The 15,209-nt window shown below is 45.3% G+C and overlaps 1 protein-coding gene across 7 annotated transcripts in view; it reads left to right on the top strand.

Annotated features, from left to right (window-relative positions):
* Nucleotides 1-15,209, top strand: part of KCNMA1 (potassium calcium-activated channel subfamily M alpha 1) — a 747,855-nt gene that overhangs the window by 637,647 nt on the left and 94,999 nt on the right. For 6 of the 7 annotated variants that reach the window (XM_082673143.1, XM_082673147.1, XM_082673146.1 and 3 more), the window contains 2 exons: nucleotides 4,136-4,222; nucleotides 8,709-8,802. In XM_082673143.1, coding sequence (XP_082529269.1) covers nucleotides 4,136-4,222; nucleotides 8,709-8,802 — 181 coding nt within the window. Of the gene's footprint in view, nucleotides 1-4,135; nucleotides 4,223-5,971; nucleotides 6,102-8,708; nucleotides 8,803-15,209 lie in introns of those variants that run through there. The other variant, XM_082673149.1, reaches the window with a different exon arrangement.

Genomic DNA, 15,209 nt, shown 5'->3' with positions numbered 1-15,209 from the left:
TTCCTTTACAGGCTCCATAAATTCCATTACAGTCCATTTTGTCTTTGTTAAACATATGAGTTGAAAATTACAGTCCCTTTATTCACAATGATCATTTTAGACTCATAGCTCAAAAAGATCAGCATTAACTTTAAAAAATATATTAGCAGGCTTGTATCTATTAAGAACCATTGCTTTGTAGGCTCTAGCTGATGATTTTTATTAAGTATACTGCGGGAAGGGGAAAAATCAAGGATAATTATAAATTCATAAATACATCATTCATTGGCAGAAAGTGATTTCCATGGGATGGATGCAGAATTATCTATTGCCTCAAGAAAATCTCAGAGATGTTCTGATTAAGCCCATAATCTAGTCTATGTGAAATTCTAGCCAAACTGATGGGGCACATTTTCTTTTCTGAAACTACCTTTGATAAGAAATGCATTACAAACTCATCAGTTTGGCTTCCTGTTAACAAAAAGACAGCAGCCGTCTGGATCATTCTGGATTCACAGTGAAACTGCCACACCATGTATCCTCCAAGTAAAGCTGTGCAAGTTTGACAAGGGGCAGATGAATCCAGGAGTTATCGTACAGGGCTTTAAATCTATGCGGCAGCTGACGGTTGAAATAATCATCTATATATCGCTCTGAGCTAACTGGGGAAAGGTTGACACTGTATATTTTCAGCAGATCTAGTCTAATGTTTCATCTTTTGTCTTGGATGGGCTCTTGCTGGGTGGACTTGGAGTACACACTGACAGCTCCAAGGAGTTGCCCATGGTGGATGTGGTTTGCCTTCATTATCGAAGTGCACAGTGGATGAATGTAACTTAGCTTGCGTTGGAAAACGGGAAACTCACCTGACTGGTCTCCCCCAGTACAAGGGGTTCTGCAGGACAAATAGCAGGTTGGGTGGGAAGGACGTTCAAGTCTCTGAACTACCTCCATCCCTCTCGAATTCCCCACAGCTGTGCACTTGAAGGGAGTTCCGTGTGTGTTGCTTTTATTGTCTGGCTGTCTCGGCAGACTGGGGAGAGCATTGTCCTTTTTGAAAACTGGAAAGCTAGGACAACGTGAGAAGATACGTGAGGTAGCCAAGGTTTGCTGATACATACATCAGCAGGCCTTGGCTGTCGAGGACCAGCTAGTGAATACATTACACTTGGTGGGCTTCACTGTCGCAGTTATTCGACTCTGTGTTGTAGAGTGGAAGCAGCCACAGATGCCAGGTAAACAAATGACTGTGGCCACGTTATGAGGAACTTTCTTTAGAGCCACTGCAATTTGAATTTCATATCATTTCAATGTGTTACGAAATATTATTCGTCTTAGATTTTTTCCCCCTAACCATTTAAAAATGTAAAAACTATTTTTAGCTCATAAGCTTTACAGAGATACGTTCCAGAGTATAGTTTGCTGATCCCGGAACTTGAGAAATATAAAAAGAAAGAAGGCAGCTGTTGGTGCCAGGAACTTGGCAGATTTCATCCCTATTCTGCAACTCAGCCCTACAAACATGTACTGCATGTGTCAGGGCTACGAGAAGGAGTCAGGTATGCTTTTTGGCCTCAAAGTCTTTACCATCTTTTTGGTGTTGGGAGTAGGGCAGACGGAGAGAAGGAAAGGAAAGTTGAGAAGAGGCTGTTTGGGTTGAACTCTTGTACAGTTTTTTTCTGTTTGATTCAAAGTAAAAGTTTTCTTCGACTACCTTCCCAATCTCCAAACTCCATAGCGATAATTCAAAGAAATTCTTGCATTTCTCATTTCCAATGGGTATTCGCTTTTAGATTTCCCTTGTTCTTTTCTGTGTCTCATCTCTGAGAAGCTAATAGTGAGTGATCTTTGCTTGAGACTCTTCTTTGCCCTCGAGGTGATGGAGACAGTCTATTCTAAGAAAAGAACCAGAGGCAACCAGATCTTCAAAAGGACTTTTCTACCACATACTGGCAGGGCAAGAGCACTGGGCAGGTTATAATGACAGCTCAAGCTTTTAGTAAAGATATTGTAGCTAAGATTCCAGATACCGGGAATTTCGACTGTAACCACGATACATATAGAACATGAGGCTATGGTTTGGGATGGGGTGTGTGAGTACAGCAGGTACATCTAATCCACCAGATTTGATTCTCGAAGATCTGTTAGGCCACAGTATTTCTGTAGAGAACATTGCAATCCAGGTCATGTGGATTCTGTTAATATATTTGTAGAGTATTTCTTCTCTCTCCCATGTAGGAGCTGAATTCTCTCATTACTCTGTGTTGATGGACTCAAACGTACACAATTCAGGTTTCCTAGGCAGTGAATAGAGCCAGAAATATACCCTGTGATTAACTTCTGCATAACCTATTGTTCCTTAAAGTCTCCCCCCTCCATTCTCCTGTTAGCTCCACAAAAGCCAGAAATGAAAAGCCTCCAACAAGCCTCCCCTTCCCTGCCCCCTCAGCCTACCGTGCCTGTGCTGCTCCGTGCCTGGGCTCAGGCGGCTTGGAGATTCTTTCCATCCTCATTTTATATAATAACAGGTCGTTGTTGTTTCCTGCCTACGTCCTCTAGGTTTTCCAAATAAATGCATTTGCTGTTTCTCAGCTAGAAGTTGTGAAATTACCCTGCCTGATAATGTGTATATGGTAAAGTGATGGCTCCATTATAGAGCGTTATATATATTGTATTGGTGACATTATTATTATTATTGTTGGCATTGCTTTTGATAGGGAGCATCCTTCATTTTTTAATTATCTGTGTATTAATATTCACCATGATCTTTCAAAACAAGTTAGCTTTTTTTTTTTTTTGGATTGATTTTATCAATAATACCTCAAAGTCTTCACCAGACTTCTTGGTGATATATGTTGTCCCAAGGTTGTCAGAACCTGAAACTCTAATTCAGGGGATATACCCACTTTAACTTCCCCGTGTTCTGATCTCCAGCTGCCCACTGACCCTGTAGGCGTAGAACTTGGCTGCGATGCCTGTCTTACCCTTATCTTAGCTGCACAACCTCACTGATGGGCCCATGGCATTCCCCACTGGGAGATTCGTGCTAAAACAAGAGTCAAGTGCTCCTTTACAGCAGTTATAGGACCGAACTCACATTATGGGTTATTTATCTGGCATCTGTTATTCTTGCTATTGTTGTTTGGCCTTCATTGCTTATGGAAATATTCATACCCTCTCACCACCGGTCTGGTTTGAGTGACAGACAGCCAGAATTCTGGTAGTCTATGATTGTAAGACAGGAAACATCCCTCTGTAAAAAGGGTGCCATTCTGTGCTGCAACCCAGGCATCGCTCTTTCCTGGCCACATTGTAAGACCTCGGAGTTAACTAGCCCAGATTTCCTGGTGAAAGTCTTAAGCAGTTGTACTAGAGAGAGGTTGGCTCAGCTTGGAAGTTTTGTCCATTGTGAATTACTTTATTGCAAAATGACTGTACTACTGTGACTTACATGATTTTTCTTGGGGGGGATGAGAAGTTTGATAAACCCACAGGAAGCAGGAAGCACACTGTTCAATCTCTAGTCCAACGATTTCGGAAGTTGCCATTTTCAGTAAAACAACAGGCACATCCTGCGAGGCTGAAAACACACGCCCAGTTTTCACTGACGTCACTCGTGATACAAGGAGATGCTACACATTTCCCTTTCCTAGGAGTGGCAAACCCCTGGCACTTAATGCAAGTTAGGCGGGTGATATCACAGCCAAGGGGGCTGACCAAGCCGGCGGTTTGAGATGAAAGCGAGAGTTTCACATTGAGGGTTGATGAGTTGGACTATAATGATTATTCAGTAGGATGCATCTTTAGCATGTTTCAGGAGAATAAGGGGTCTGGTATTCCTGCAAAACTGAGTTTTCTGTGTCTGTCATAGGGGAGAAGGGAACTCTGTATGTTTGAGGAAATGATAACACACACAGGATTGTCTGTGACGTATTATCCCATCTGATGTCGATGACATAGCACAGCAAAAAGAATTTCAAGAAGTCATCGGGGGAAAAGAAAAGAAAAACCCTGCAATTCAGCTGTGAGGGAGGAAACTTCCATTTTAATTTAAGACTATCGTTCTAGTCAATGTTAAAACGGGTTTGGAACTTTTCTAATGACAAATTTCACCAAGGATTAATTTCGGTTTCCTTTTCTTGTTATTGTTTGGCAGTCAAGGTTGGAGCTAGATCACGCTATCCCAAAGACCCATTTGAGTTCAAGAACACGACTCACAATTCTCGGCTTGTGACCGAGCCAGGTGAAGGAGTCTTGGAATCCATCCCAATTTTTAATAACTGCACCCCTCCATGTTCTGCTTTAACATGCTGAGCTCAGTGGGAGAAGAAAGATGCACTACTGTGGATTTCAGCATGCGTTTAGCTTGTTGGGCAGCAAAATACCGAAGAGAAAACCCATAGAAAACGATAAATAATCACTAAAACTACCCTAACCCCAAACTAGCAGCTTGCACGAGACTTCAGTCGGAAGCCCTGTTAGCTAGACGCATTTGCGTTCAAGCCACTTTGCATGCCTCTTACTCTGAGTGATTCCAGTGTGAATATGACGTTACTAATGATCTGCTAAGTGTGTACAGATGTGGGCTTCTCCAGATGTGGTGATTAATAACGTAACGGAGATATAGCCAGTTGACTCATGTTTGTGGCTTGTTTGCCTTTTATTACGTTTCCGAGTTAGTTTATTCGCTTTGAACTATTTTTTAACTGCAGCCAGCAAACTCATCTTTAAGTCTCAAAGGGCATCATCCCCCTAAACCCTGTTGAGGAAACAGGGAAAGAGGAATGTGCTCCCAGGCTGGAGCTGAGCATTGGGTCCATCATGGGTTAGCACTGGACTGCTTAGGAAAGTTGGAATTGTTGCCCCGTTTTACTCGAAGTACCCACAAAGAGGCATTGGTGAACCTTGACACAGTGTTTGCAAGCTAGCTAGGCCAATCAAGAGAGGGATTTCTCTTTTTTAAAAAATCCAGTAAAGTATATGATCATCTTGAAGTGAGCCCAGGAGTTCTGGTCAGTGTTTCTAGAAGATGTTGCCTTGCTTTTGCTTAAAAACAGAATGCTGATGAAAAGTTGAGTAAAATGTTGTTACAGATGTTCAACTCTGCATTAGGCTGTTGGAATTACCACCACATCTTAAATCAATTCCCAGAACATCGTCTGGAGGTTATGTCATTGAAATAATGAATCCTCTTTAGGCAAGTATAAGCAAACATGTTAAAACATCATTGTAACTTGAAATTAAACTCCAGCGCGAACCAGGGGATCTGAAAGCTCATTAGACTTGCCTGACATTTTTCTAGCACTGAGTCTTCCCAAACTGTAAAACTGTTAGATTCGGTGCCTATTAGACAAGCGAGCACTGGGAAGTTACAACAGCACATTAAGTGTTATACTTAGGGATGTGCAAAAACAAGCCCTTGAATTTTATTAGTATTCTGAGATTGGGTGGAGTTCAGCTCCTATAAAAATTCCACATTGGATTCCTGAACTTGTTTGTGTTTTAAAGAAGCTGGTGAGTCAGGTTCCTTTAAAAGATCTAATCGTCCTACGGCTACCACAGCAGGACGACTCTAGTGGACACGCTGGAGACAGGGGTGTAGTGTACTTAGCCAGAAACCAGGCTAACTATGAACCTGGAAACGTGCATTGGCATGAGGTAGCAGCCCATTCCTTCAGTACTTGTCTTTCATGAAAGTAAATTTAAGTCTCCCTTTTAATTCCATTTTTGTTCCTCTCATGTAGTCACAGAAGCCATGAAATTAAAATTATATTTTATAGCTTAACTAAAAGTTTTCCTCAATCTGCTTTCTTTAAATATGCAGAAATTGATAGAATCCATATAAAAGGATAATAATTAAATATGGTTTATATCCTACTCAGGAGACAGAAGTTATCACTGCTCCTCTTGTGGGATCTAAGCCGCATGTAATGGTCTCCATTACACAACGTTCATATATTTAAGCTGGAGACATTTCCCCCCATCTCTTCAGGGAGAAGACCTGCATTTCCAGGCCGTGAGTGCAGGAGGAAACCTTTGAACATGCCTTTCATTTAAGAGAACAAATCCCAGTTTAAATGCAGTATGATTATGATGGATGATCTTTCTGAGTTGCGATGAAAATAAATCGTTTCCTTGCATAGAAGGAGACCTGACTTTAAGCACCAGAACAAGGTGTTTCCCTGGAGCTGGTGAACAGGTATTAACTTGCAAGTCTTCCATCTGAAGATCACTGCAGGTAAACAGACAGTGACAGGTGCAAGGTTAATGGGCACTTAACCAGAGAGGGTTATATATTGTTGGCCCAGTGCAAATGGGAAAAGAAAAGGTAAGAAAAAGAATCTAGCAGAAATGCCAGTGAGTGTGACTTCTTAATGACTGTAGACTCATTGTATAATTAGACAAAACCGTGGCAACGTCTGGTGGCCTTGAATAAAGCTAGCCACATAGACTAGGTTAGCTAAAAGACCTTTCTGGATATCGCACAAGAAGGCTTGTGTGATAGAGAAGAAAAGAATTTCCACCTCCTACTAGATCAATTCACATGCACACATGTTATTTAGTACATCATGCTACTCAACGAATCTAGGTCATCCTGAACACAGTGCAACCATTGCAAGTGGTCCATATTAAAAGATGACCTTGTATTATGGGGGTAGTCAATGCAAGACTTCTACCCCATCCTAAGGTGGGGACAGTGCAAAAGTACACTTACACACACACACTCTCTCTCTCTCTCTCTCTCTCTCTCTCTCTCTCTCTCTCTCAATCTCACTGCCTTTCTACCCCATTATTGCCTGGGATGCCTGGCCCCCTATCCTATGAAAGGAAGATGAATGCAGGTCAAGCTCAGAGTGCCTGTTTGCTTGCTGAGAGATGCATATCACCTCTAAGTGATTTTTTTCAATACCATTTATGTGGCTTGTATTTATTTCCTTTAATCTTTTAAGTGCTATTTAGTCTCTGTGTGATTTGCTGTGGATACTTGTTTCTGATAAGATGCGATATCCTCCCGGCCACATAGTTCCTGCCGGGAGCCCTAAGTGACGGATATGGTTGCAGCCTGAGCCTGGCCCTCTGGGGGGCAGGACGGGGGTGGGGGGTGGGGGCCGGGGAGCAGGTGGTAGCGAGTAAGGGCTGTGGGCATTTGCAGGTGCCTTTTTGCCTTCATTTCTTCTGGTCATGCTGTCATCTCCAGCCACATTCTTGTTTCCTTTCCCTGTGTCAGCCAGAAGTTAGACAACCCCAGACTGACAGTAGAATAAAGGAGTGTACCAAGAGTGATACCTTGAAACAGGTTTGGAGGGTAGTTGGATTATTATTATCTCTTTGGGACCATGTATCGTAACACACTAAATGTTATTTAGGGTTTTCCGGGAAGTACCATATCATGCGTGTTCTGATATGGGTCTTCCTGGATAATATCAAGTAGCTGAGATGGCATTTCCTCCCCCCACCTAAGCCTTGTACACCTTTAACATATATCAAGCTTCTTTTGATGTTGTCGCTGCTAATATTTCTTTTCTTAGCTTTAAGGTAACTGCGTGTTATTTCGAGTTTCAGGGGTGCTTCTCCCAGTCTGTGTTGCAGTCAACAATCAGAGTCCGAGGATCCTATTTTTCCTTCTTGACATTACAGCTTTAGCCTGTGTTGTGGGGCGTGGGGAGAGGCAGACTAGGATTTTGCTGCCGGTGCCCTTGGGTGACGGGCTGGATGCGCAATCTGCTAATTATCAAGCAGCTCTCTTAAAAAGAAACGTGGTACAGGCTAATAAACCTCCAAAGCTTGTTAGTGGGTGTCTTTGGGCGAAAGCAGTAGAGTGTGCTGTGTTGTTTGTGAGCAGAACTTTGGATCGCTTAGTGATCTCTGTGGTTGAGACATTTGGAAAACAGCCTGTGGTTTCCAGTCCCCTCTGCTGCCCGCCTTCCCTGCCCCTCCTCAGAGGTAGCATTCAGTGGCAACCTCCTCCTTCGTTTGGGCGCTCTTCTCCGGCCTGGTTCTGCAACCTTGCAGCCCCTTCCTCCCATCTTAATGAGTTAAGAAAGGATCCCATGCACACAGGCCCTCCCTCTTGGGAGGTGGAGGGACGAGAGCTGAGTTGGGCTGGGGTTCTTGAACCAGAACATACCAATGTTCCCAGTCCTGACGGACTGAAACATTGGCTGTTAAGGCCTCAAATCCCTGCCTCCTTCCCAAGGCTCTTTCCTCTGGCATGTAGGAATTAGGACCTGGTTACATTGGTCCATTTGCAGAAGCAGCCAGCTGGCAGCTCTTATGCTGCTGCTTCTGATTTTGGTTACAAGAAAACCTATTTGGTTACCCAGCAAAACAAAGTAACCAAAAAGAAATTCTAAGCAGAATGATGCAGTGTTTCTATATATATATATATACATATACACACATATATATATATACACACACACACACAGACGTGTATTGGTGTACAGATAGATTATAATTTCTTTTCTCTAATGGCAGGGTGTTTTCACGCTGTTTTAGTCTGTTTAAATTGCATGTTCAAACGCTGGAGTGTCAAGAGGTGATGCGCTCACCTTTTCTAAGCCGGCCTCTTTGACTAACGCATTGGTCTTTGTCATTGGGTCCTAAGAGATGGCCATGAATTCCTAGTGAGTGACTGAGCCGTGAGTGTGTGTCCTTTGATATCTTGCCTGTATTGCACAGCCTGCCCTCAAGCTGTTCATAATCTCATGAGCTGCCTGTATTTCCAGTTGAAGATGAGCAGCCGTCAACACTGTCACCCAAAAAAAAGCAGCGCAACGGAGGCATGCGGAACTCACCCAGCTCCTCGCCCAAGCTGATGAGGTAAGGATAGGGGCCCGGGCCACGCGGTGGGTCCACCGGTGGGTCCCCCTCTCGCTCCTTCTCCTGTCCTTGCCCCCTCCCCACCCTGCCAGGCCCAGAGGCTCCCCTCCCCGGCAGGCTCGCGGCGGAGGAGGGGACGCGATCGTTAGATGGCTTCTTAAAGGCTGAAGTATTTATTCTGTCAGCTTGTCAGCAGTTAATGATAGAGCTGAAAAAATTCTGTCATGAAAAACAGTTTGAAAAGCTGTTTGAAAAATACATAGGCTTTAAAGTCTGAGCTGTCACCAAGTCCTGTCTATGTGTAGTTCCTAAACAGCAGTGGCACTAATGACAGCGGCAACCAATCAGAGGAACCCGTGTGGTTAGTTTGCCTCCAGCAAGTCTCTTTCTGCTGGAGTCCCTCCGAGGACTGCTTTCTGTACTTAAGGCCATATGTGAGATGTATCATAACAATCAAAAATGAACCTGAAGATTACCTTCTCTTTATCCTGTCGATTGAAATCAAATTTCTGTTAATTGATTTTGACTGATAAAAAAGTCTAATAATCTGTGGACTTGCCAAAGCAAAGTTCAAAAGTAATCCAGTTCTGCTCAGGCTAAAAGCAATATTAATTATGAAATAGAGCTTGTGTGCACTCTTTTTCTCTCTCTTTCTCTTTCTCTCCTCCCTCCCTCCTTCCCTCCCTCCCTTCCTTCCTTCCTTCCTCCCTTCCTTCTTTCTCTTCTTTCTATCTTGACTGCAGCTTCCTCTAGGAAATGGCAAGTGAAGTCAATTTTCAGTAGAATTCCGTTGGATCCTCTCCTTGGACTCTTCATCTTTCATCTTCCTTTTTCTGTCTTCGATTCATCTGCCAATCCCAGTGCTCCTTTCCCCCATCATCCTAGCTCTCCAGCACCTCAATGAAACAGGAGTGATTTCAGATTTGCACTGCTTTCCCTAAATGGTTCCTGCCATGGAAACACCTGCCATCTTGACGATAATTTCTCCTTTTCATTGCCATTGGCTGCTCTCTTCCCTTTGATTATTGATTTAAAAAAAATCACAGCGATTTCCTCTTCCTTCCTCCCCTTCTCCAAGCATTTGCATCTTCCTGACTCCCCATGACCACCTTTCTAGGCTGGAGAGAGGGCAGTCCGTCTTCATGTGGTTGAGGACGCAGGTCCCAGGAGAAGACACACCCAGCCCCATGTCCTTTTCCGTCACCATCCTCTCTTCCTGTTCAATGTTTCCTCAACAGTTCTCTGGCTTCCCTTCACTCAGTCTTGCTTGGGTGTTGCTGATTTACATGCTTGTTTACGGTTTATGAGGAGGAATAAAATGTGCCAACTGCCAAGCCTCTCCCTTCTATGATGCCAGTTGTCGTGTTCACATCCGCTCTGCATTTACTCACCTTTAGGTAATCGCCTCATCTCATGCTAATAGTTTTACCCATTGAAAGTAAAGCCCAGGCGCGTTCTCTTGCCTAAATTTAGAGAAGCAAATAAATAAATAAAGAGAAGTCTGAAAAATCTGAAACCTTTGGAGCCAAATTCCCTGTCCCTGTTTGCTATGTAAAGTACGGCTCACTTCTCTGATCTTGAGTAATAATAATTCTGAGGAGTTACACTGTTTTCATATGCTTCAAAGCTGTGTCAAAGTTTTGCTGCTTAAGGGTACTTCTTTCTTCTGTTGGCTCTTGGGTACCAAGATGACAGGTCTTCTGTACGAGGTGGAAGCTTCTTTAAGTCGTAGCCTTCAGCAAAACATCAAATGACCCAATCCAGGGTAACATACTTCTACACAAATGCCGTTCCTGTATGTATATTATACCCTATATATTAAATACTTTAGTGTTACGCGCTACATTTTATGTGCAATAGAAAGTGATGGTTTGAGGTAGCCTTGGGGGGACTTTTTTTCCACAAGCAGAAAAAGCTAGTATGTACTGTAACAAGTATGGTTTTTACAGGACTCTGTGCCCGAAGGCCTTTGTAAATAAGTAATGATCAACAGATTGGCTGTGGGCTTTTGAAAAGCATGCCTGTGTCAGTTTGCATGATGGGGGAGAATTTTCAAAGTGGGTCTTGCTTTCATTGCCTGTCGGAGAGGGGCTGAGGAAGGCAGTCATCCCAGGCTGGAGCTGTCTGCTCCGCGGTACATCAGAATTGCTAAACGTGGGGCAGGCGGTGAGCTGAAACTTGCCGAGCTACAGAACTCGGGTTTCTGGTGTTGGTGCCTTTGGGCTGGTGCTGTGGCCGTGGCTACTGTTACCAGGGCACTTCACCCACCAGCCCACGACCACCTCGATTGCTGCTCAGCTGGAACGGGCTGTCCCATGACAAGTCAGAAAGCCTCAGACGCTCCTCCTTCACCTTGACGTTCTGTGTTCCAGGTGCTCTGCAGACTCTGTCTGGTGTGGGAGCAAAGACAGGGTGTTGAGCCCTCTCTCTGTTGCCCTTCCTTTCCTGGGTAGGAGCGAAGAGCCCATGCGCGGTTTGCTTTGGTTTGGTTTGAATCCCTGGCCCTGGCCGTGAGGTTGCCGGGGCTTATTTTTTACAGCTCCCTCTTGCTAATTGACAGCAAACAGAGGGGTTCCTGTACCACCTTGAGGTTCCCCTAGGTCCTCCCCTGCAACATCTTCAAACACTCGCTTTCTACTCTACAAAAGATAGGACTCCCAGGTCCTATTCCCTGTGGCCTGAAACATCCGTAAAGGAGGCTAATGACTCATTTGAAGTGGGTGTTTCGACGTGAGTCTGTGGCTTGCTGCTTGAGCAGAATCAATCATTCGGAATGCGGGCAGGTTTTAGTGGCCTACGGGCAGTGATAGGAACAGTTCCAAGAGAAACCGGAGAGCCCGGAATGGGCTGGGCTGGGCTTTAATTTACCACTGTGGCCTCTGCAAATAAAACAGGCTCCCGCGTGAGGGGTCCTTTCAAGCCGTCTGCCAGCAGGAAATGCTACAGGGACTCTGCAGTAACGGTCTTTGTCTCCCCTTTGTTCTGGTAGCAGGGTCTACCCTGGTTCGTAAGTGTCGCTTAACTCTCTGCACAATCCTTCGATGAACTGCCTCGCTTTGCGTGTCTGGATCCTGAGGCCGTATGTTTTGTAGTTACCCTGGCACAGAAAACACCCCTCACAGCCAGATTGACCCAAATGGTGAGCGTCTGTGCTCCAGGCCAGGGGTCTGTGTGTCACAATAGAGACCTTTGGCTTCAAATCCTACAAAGGAGCAGGCTGAGGAGTTAACCGGGGCCCTGTATTCATCTCCCTGTGGGTCTCTTCACAGGGAATTATTTAAGGAGCCTCTCCTAGTTTTCCTCTAAAATCGCCAAGCACCTATTGCCCCGTTCTCCCCACTCAGTGGGTTTGCGCCCTGTCAGGAAAGCTCTGTCTTCCTTCAGTCGTGAGGCTCTGGAGGGCAGGAACTTCGTCTCTGAATAGCTAAGTCAAGGGCTCTTAATTTGGCGGCCTCCCAGACCCCATTGACTCTCTAGTGAAATCTGTCTAGAAAGGCTCTCTAGGAAAAAGAAAGTTCATTGGACACCATTTTGACTCCAGTTGAAGGAGATTCTTGGATTCCTAAATCCCGGCCCCAGCTACTGTCACATTTGGTTCTTCTCACAACCACCTTCGAGTAGTTCCCTTCACAGATGCTTTTTGGCCGCTGAGAATATGTCTTCAGTGGGTAGATGGTAATGGGGGAGATGCCCAGGCTCCCACACTGTGTCCTCAAATGCAGCCCGAAAGGTTATGCATTTTAGCTGCCTGCTTCTGTTTCTTTTCTCAGATTAATTCGTTTCTGGGAAATGTTTAGAGCGAGCCTACCGTACTCAAGATGTTGTGGAAGGTCTTTGAGGGGTGTCAAGTAAGATGGATTACACTCCTCAAGTTACATGGGTTACATGTCTTCAAAATGCTCACGGTTTGATGTGGGAGACAGACATGCGTATACAGCAAAACGGAATAAGGACAGAGCAGAGACCTACCAGCATGGGCTGTGGGAGCAGAGGGTGCCCTTATTACCTCTGGTCTGGGAGGCTGAGCCTGGGTTGTGAAGGATATGGAGAATGCTCGACTAATAGCGCTAGCCACCCTTGCCCTTCGTTTACTAGGCACCAGGCATCGTTCCAAGAGCGTTAGGCCTGTTAATCCATGGAATCCTAACTACAGCTCCAGGAGGAGGGATTGCGCTCTCGTCCATTTTACAGATAAGGAAATTGAGTCACAGAGATGTAAAGAGTAGTAAATCTAGTCAGTCTTACCTAACTGGGAAGATTTGAACCCAGATGGTTTGGTTTCCAAACCCATATTGTTTACTGCTTCATTCTTCTGCCCGATGAGGGGAATAGGAAAGTACTCAGGCCATCGCAGGTGGCTTGATGTGGCTGGAGAAAGGCATCCTTGGAGTTGCATAACTGGAGTTGAAAATATTAGGCCTTTCCTGTCATAGGCCAAAACCTTGCTGGTTTTTGAGGAGGCAGTGCCCTAACTTGTGTCTTGGGAGGATCACTGATGAAAGTATAAGGACGGGTTTAGAACCCTCCATCAGTGCCTTCTGGAGACCCGTGGTACCTCTGGGTACCAAACCGTTCAGGGTCTGCTTCAGAATAGTGGACCAGACGTGGGCTCAACAGTCTTCCCAAGAAGGACACACAGCATTCCTGACATAATGACAGTAACGCCTCTTCCCTCAGGTGCTAGAGGGGACTTGGTGTAAGATACCACGGGCTATGAGGATTTACCCAGGATGTGTCGGGTGGACGCTTTACACAAAGAGATAGCCCCCAGCCAGGCTAGCAAGGATAACTGACAGCGCTAAAAGCAGATATTGAATGCTGTGAAAGGAGCTTCGTGTCATAAGACCCAGGAAACATTAGATATTTGTTTTCTGAGTCAGAGTGGAAATATGATTGGAGTAAAACAGATTATCCTCTTGGGCCCTAACGGATCATTAAATGAAGTAAACTCATCTGCTTGTTAAGTCCCAGCCTCTCCCTTTTGACGCCTACCTCTCACGGGGTCTTTTTGTTAGGACTGCCAGCTTGAAAGGTTGTAGTAATAGAAAATGGCAAAGTGGCCTGAGCCCACTCAGAGCTGGGGACAGAATGCCACTCTCCCAGTCTCTTTCGCTGGGCAGAATGAAGAAGGAAGGCCAGGACAGCTCAGCTCAGTAAATCCACCTCTTAATGCACAAACACATAGCAAATGACAGGCCCTCAAGGGACTGCAGAAGAAAGAAATGGTGGGTCTCGTCATCCCAAGGCTTGGTGGATTTGACACAGGTCCGTGGACACATTGCATATGCAGCAGAGGGTCATTATCCTGTCCCCTCATTTCAGAAGCGTGTTGTCCACTCTCCTCCAGGACTGAAGAACAGTCAGCTCTCCCGGCTGGTCTCCCAGATATAAATAAAGGCAGTAATTTCCTTCTTGCTCTGAGGACGGTGGCTGTCTAGCAAGAGATGACAAACTAGGGAGCAGCAGTTCTTGATTGTTTACTTGTCGGGCAGAAGAAAAAACAAAATGCAAGTAGAGAGATACAGAAAGTTTGGCCAGTGTGGCCTGAAGGTTTTCTCAAGGTGGCTCCAAGGTTGGCCACCTCGGGGAGATGGGGGCGGGGGTAGGGGACAGCCGTGTCTCAGGAGAGACGAGCATTACATAGGACAGTGGAGGCAGCTTTGAAGGATGAGTTAGGGCAGAATCCCGAAGTCAGGATCCTTGCGACCTAGCAGGAAATAGAATTCACCCAGAAATAAAATGCACCCAAGAAAGAAGCGGATCCGTTGAGTCAGAACCATTTGCGGTGCTGAAAACCTAAGTATGGGCCCTTTTGAGGAGACCACCTGAGACCCGCTCCAGTCTCCTGTGGCTGCCGCAGCCAGAGACCCATGCATGTGACCTGCGGCTCCTGAACGTTGCCCTGAAGGACTTAGCTACTGCCTGCGACGTTGTCTTCTGTGGAGTGGAAGAAGCGATGGGAAGCAAGGAGGGTGGAAAACTGAATTATAAGCATTGCACTCGATAAGAAAGAATATTTCATTTGCTTTTCTATGCTGGTTTATTTGCTGATTAGCTCTCGGAGGTAGACGTCAGCAAGAGAGAGTCATTTGCGTGGCTTCCAGGTTAGAAATTTATCAAGTGTTGACACAACCCCTCAAGTTCCAGAGAGTCACAGAGCGAGAGTCAGAGCAGGTGACCTGGGTGCACTTTGGTCACCAGAGCTGCATTCTCCATTTGAATAACAGGGCCAGGACTACAGTGGGGCATGTGAGGTGCCCCCTTCCGTTTTGCACCGAGGCCCCTCGATGGCCTCACTCTGATCCCGGCCTCGTTGAAAAGAACCACAGCCTTCCAGTCCGTATGTTGCAGATAGTTGCTAACTTTGGTAGGATTGCCTCGAACCACAAAGCCTGTCCATTTGGGCA

The sequence above is a fragment of the Grampus griseus genome, assembly GCF_964374135.1.
Source record: "Grampus griseus genome assembly, chromosome: 16".
NCBI lineage: Eukaryota > Metazoa > Chordata > Mammalia > Artiodactyla > Delphinidae > Grampus > Grampus griseus.
The sequence above is the reverse complement of the archived record's forward strand: the minus strand, read 5'-3'. Positions and strand labels throughout refer to the sequence as shown.